Source organism: Idiotropiscis lumnitzeri, chromosome 12 (assembly GCF_059441095.1).
Source record: "Idiotropiscis lumnitzeri isolate Australia: NSW breed Sydney's pygmy pipehorse chromosome 12, RoL_Ilum_1.0, whole genome shotgun sequence".
Lineage (NCBI taxonomy): Eukaryota > Metazoa > Chordata > Actinopteri > Syngnathiformes > Syngnathidae > Idiotropiscis > Idiotropiscis lumnitzeri.
The window spans coordinates 15214452-15218985 of NC_142402.1; the positions used below are offsets into that span (position 1 = coordinate 15214452).

The 4534-nt window shown below is 39.9% G+C and overlaps 1 protein-coding gene across 1 annotated transcript; it reads right to left on the bottom strand.

Annotated features, from left to right (window-relative positions):
- Positions 1-1433: 1433 nt before the first annotated feature.
- Positions 1434-4534, bottom strand: LOC148326113 (cathepsin Z). The gene is made up of 6 exons (XM_088310986.1): positions 4391-4534; positions 3753-3916; positions 3497-3676; positions 2581-2731; positions 2333-2498; positions 1434-1716 (listed from the first exon to the last, which is right to left on the bottom strand). Exons 1-6 carry the CDS (start codon positions 4525-4527, stop codon positions 1600-1602), a joined length of 915 nt encoding a protein of 304 aa, XP_088167112.1. The 5' UTR covers positions 4528-4534; the 3' UTR covers positions 1434-1599.

Below are 4534 nucleotides of genomic sequence, written 5' to 3' on the forward strand. Positions count from 1 at the left end.
TTTCTCACAAAGTACGTTTTTGTAAATCAGTGACAGGCTTTCACGTTATCACACGCACACTCATTGTAGCAGATGGGACAGATGGGATTAATGGAATTAAGATTCCATCCAAGCCGGTTGTGCGTTTTGTGCACTTGCCACCGAACTGGTTGGATGTGCTCTGACGCTCATACCTGCTCGACCAGCTCCTGAGTGGTTTGGTGAGCAAATAACAATACAATAGAAAGCTCCATGTTTGTTGCACTAGTTTTCATTATGGTTGTTTGAAAGCTGCAATAAAGAAAAACAGGCCAATAGATTTGATTTGTGGATTCAAGATGCCAAAAAGCAGTCAGTGTAGAAGATACTGTCTGTAAATTACAGCTGTGTGAGTAAATGCATCATTTACTTTGATTACAAAATGCTTCAAAACTCATCGGACAGAGCTTCACAATGCGGATGGACAATAACCCAAAACATTCCGAGAACGCAACCAAAGGGGATTTAAAGGTAAAGAAGTGGAATGTTCTGCAATGGCCAAGTCAATCACCGAAATCGGATCGAACATGCATTTTACTTGATGAAGAACCAAAAGCCTGCGTGTGGTGCTCTCCATGGGTTCGAGACTTCCGCCCTGCAAAGCTTTGATTTGCAGAAAATGGTCACTATTTGATTTATGATTATGTTAGTTTGTCCAAATATTTTTTCGGTCCCTTTAAAAACTTGGCGGCACATATAAAATGTGTTGCAATCCTTAATGAGCATGAACGCTTGTTTATCCGTCTTTTATATCATAGACTGTATGCTGTTTGTAATTAGTCCGGTTGATATTATTCGATTTTAGCAAGGCTCATCTGCTGTTGCACATAACAGTTCAGATGTGTGTGACTTGAGTGTGGTCACAAGAGAGCAAAAAAGCAAAAAATGTGGGCGGAGGCCCTACTCCTCTCCAGATGTTTGGCCTCGCAAAACTCGACTTGCAACACAACGTTGTTGTGAATGTGAATGTGAATGTGTGTGTGTGTGTGTGTGGGTGGGGGGGGGGCACATAAAACCAGCCTCTCATGTAGCTCTTAGTGGCTCACAAAGAATCATTGTGCTTCTCGGGCCGTTGTACTCTTCACAACAATTTTTTTCACATGGCTGCAATGAAAAGTGCTATAAAGTCAAAATATGAAGTCAAAGAAAGAGCGGCCTCATCCTCATTTATTTCTGCACTTCACTAAAAAAAAAAAAAAGAAAAAAAAAAAAGAAGTTTTCCGACTCTGCACGACAATATTTCCTCAAAAAAAATTACTTTGACATTAAGAAACAGCTTGAAGAAAAAAAAAAAAAAAAAATCGTCAAAAAAACTTTTTTTTTTGTTTTTTTTTGTGGGACAACCAACACATTCGACACAGATGTAGGAAACATTTAGAATATATCATTGGTGTGATTATAATGCACAACAAGAATTTACATATGAAATATTTCTTTTTATTGATCATTTATCGGTTTCATCATCACAGCCACAGCAAAAGCTGCCGTACATGTTCCCCGTGTAACAGCAATGATGTTAAATTTGATCGTTACGTAGAAAGTTATTCTTGAATACTGTACAATAATACAAATAATAATAATCTATGAAGTAACAATCGGATCTCCATATGCACATCGTTTCTCAATCCCCAAGTTGAACCAGTTGCCTTTGCCGCCTTTAAAGGCACTCGTGACTATTCGGGCCCAGCCGTGTTCTCCCTGGAAAAAAGAAAACAGACACAAATTCATTTTAGGAGGACTTGGGAATCGGAAATCTGTAAATTCGGAAACAGGAGCAAACACTGAAAATTCAGCCTGTAAAACCATTTTTCCCTCGCAACATGAAACCGAATTGCAATCTATGCCAATAGACCAAAAAAAAAATATAACTAAATCACAAGTCATATCCAAAAGATATGGTAAGTCTGCCATTTTGGTTCGAAACTTACATTTTTGGGTCAATTTGGCGAAACTACCCGTTTTGCATAGCAACGTGAAACTAAACAGCAACGTCTATTAATAGACTCACAAAAAACGTCTTAAGAAGCCATGGCTGAAAAAACACAGGAAGTCTGTTATTTGGGGTGGAAGCAGGCGTTTAAGGGTCAGTTTGGCCACTTCCATGGGTCCTCCACCAGTTTCCCTTTTGCAACATGAACTTAAACAGCAATGCTCGAAAAGACACAGGGAAGTCAACCATTGTTTTTTTTTATTTTTTTTTTTTAATTAGGCCATTTTTCAGAGCTCTTCAGTCAGTTTACTTTAGCAACTCGAAATTTGGATATAGGAACTTCCATGAAAGCATCTGACTGCAGTGTGCATGGATGACACCAACCCAAAACTCTCCCCAGGAGTTCCTGACGATCCAAAATTCTGTGCTGTCATCCGCGACGCCCCAGCCGGCCACAGACACGATGTGATTAGGCAGGGAAAGGGGGTGAAACTCTGAAAAGATGCCGCCTGCGTAGCCCTCGAGGCCCTTGGTGGCCATCAGGGAACAACTTAAAAAAAAAAAAAAAATACACATCTCTAGCTTTATGTCTCCCCCATGTGGTGGATAGGCAAATTCTCATCTCTGGTTACCTGATGGGCCCATTGGTGTAAATCTCCGCTTTCATGTGGTCTCTGCCAGACACTCTGCCGTAATCGCCCACTCTCCACGTGGTGTAGTTCTTCACCACGTCGCATGACGCCATTGAGGCGCATGAGCCGCACTGGTTGAAAAGCTCACACTCTGCAAACAAATGTGGGGGGAAAAAAACAGCTGAGGTGTAGAGCCAATGTATGCACAGCACGCCCCCTACTGGCCAGAGAAGAACAATAAGAAAATGCGTTTTTTCTCGAGTGTTGCAAAAAAAGCTACTATAGGTCAAATAACATCTTGTCCAACCTCAGAGGCTCTCAAGGATTTTTGTAAGTAAAAATGACCCAACTTGGGTTTTATAAAAGGGACCGACGCAACTTTTGGAGTTTTTCAGTTACCCCAAAAAGTTGGGTCAAATGAATAACACAAACAATTGTGGTGGTTTTGTACAAAATAACTAATTGCGTTGTCTAGTTTACACAAATTATTTATTCCCGAGGTATTTTTTAGAGATTTTTAGAGTGTTTTTAGTAAAATAATTAGACAGTCAAGGTCATCCCTTTACCGAAGTCCTCAATTCACTTTTGAATTCTATTGAATTTTAAAAAATGTTGGCCAAATTCCGACTTCATGGGAGTTCAACTTTATAAGTGTTATTTTAAAATCAGTATTCAAAATCCTTCATAGCAACAAGTGATCAGGATAAAGAATCAGACATGGTTAAGCCTGAGGTTTCGCGTGACAACCTCCCGTCTGAGCAACAATTTCAGTCGGTTTTTTTTTCAAATTGTTCAACTTTTTTTTTCATATTCCGTTATATGAATTTATTTATTTTTCTTCATTTTGGTGTGTAATTCTGCCGTGTAACAAGGGACCCAACAACATAATGGGCTAATAACGATGATCGTAGCTTACTTTGGTTTTTAGCTTGGTAGTTGTTGCAGGTCTCATCTGGGATGCCACTCTCATGAGCGTAGGCGTACACCCCCAGATCATCGCCGCCGTAACACGATCCAGCCCGCCCGCAGTCGATGACATTCTGAACAGATAGGTACGCCAACGGCCACGCGCCCCCGCGTTTGATGTTGATGCGGTCTAGGGTGAGAGAGACAAAAGTTTAACACGTTCGTATTGTCTCAAGGCGTGCCCCCGCCGCAGTCGCCACAGTTACCGGCAAGGGCGCTGGTGGCTCCCATGGCCCAGCAGGAGCCGCAGTACTGCGGGATGTGCTGGTTCCTGGTCACACTCACGTAATTCTGCCCATTCACGTTCCTCCAGTCCCACGAACGGGGAAGGTCGGTCACATTTGTGTACTCGTGAGGTCGAGGGCGTGTCCTAAAGAAAAATTATATTCAATTACTTATTGAAATAGGCCTTTTCTTTCTGAACTGGATCGATACTTTGTGTATAAATTACAAAATGAATGAAAACAAATGTACAGTATATTTTGATGGTATATAATTTGTTTTACTTTATTTTTGTATCAATGTTTGATTATTTTATCATATTTTAATTTTATGTACTGATATTTGTAATCTATTTTTGTGTTTTCATTTTACTATATCACTTTGAATTTTATTACTCATGGTTTTAGATACATTTTTAATACCATTTTTATCTTTTCCTGTTTGACTTTTTACTAATGTTGCATCATCTTGGTAGAACAGAATTTTCCTTAAAATATAAAATCACAGATGTATTTATTCTTTTTTTTTCATAAATGCAAAAGTCGTCGTTACCACTTAATAATGGGTCGTGTCAACAAGAGCCTTTTTAACAACGCGCAAATTCAAGCGTCTGCGAACTCACCGAACAAAGCCTGGCCTGCTGTCATTGATGGGCTTGTAACATGGTTCATTTACAAGTTGAGCAGGGCTTTTAAACGGTAAAAGCAACAAAAAACAATAACAACGTAACAACGAAAGTAAGGCCATGTAAGGCGCCATCTTGGAG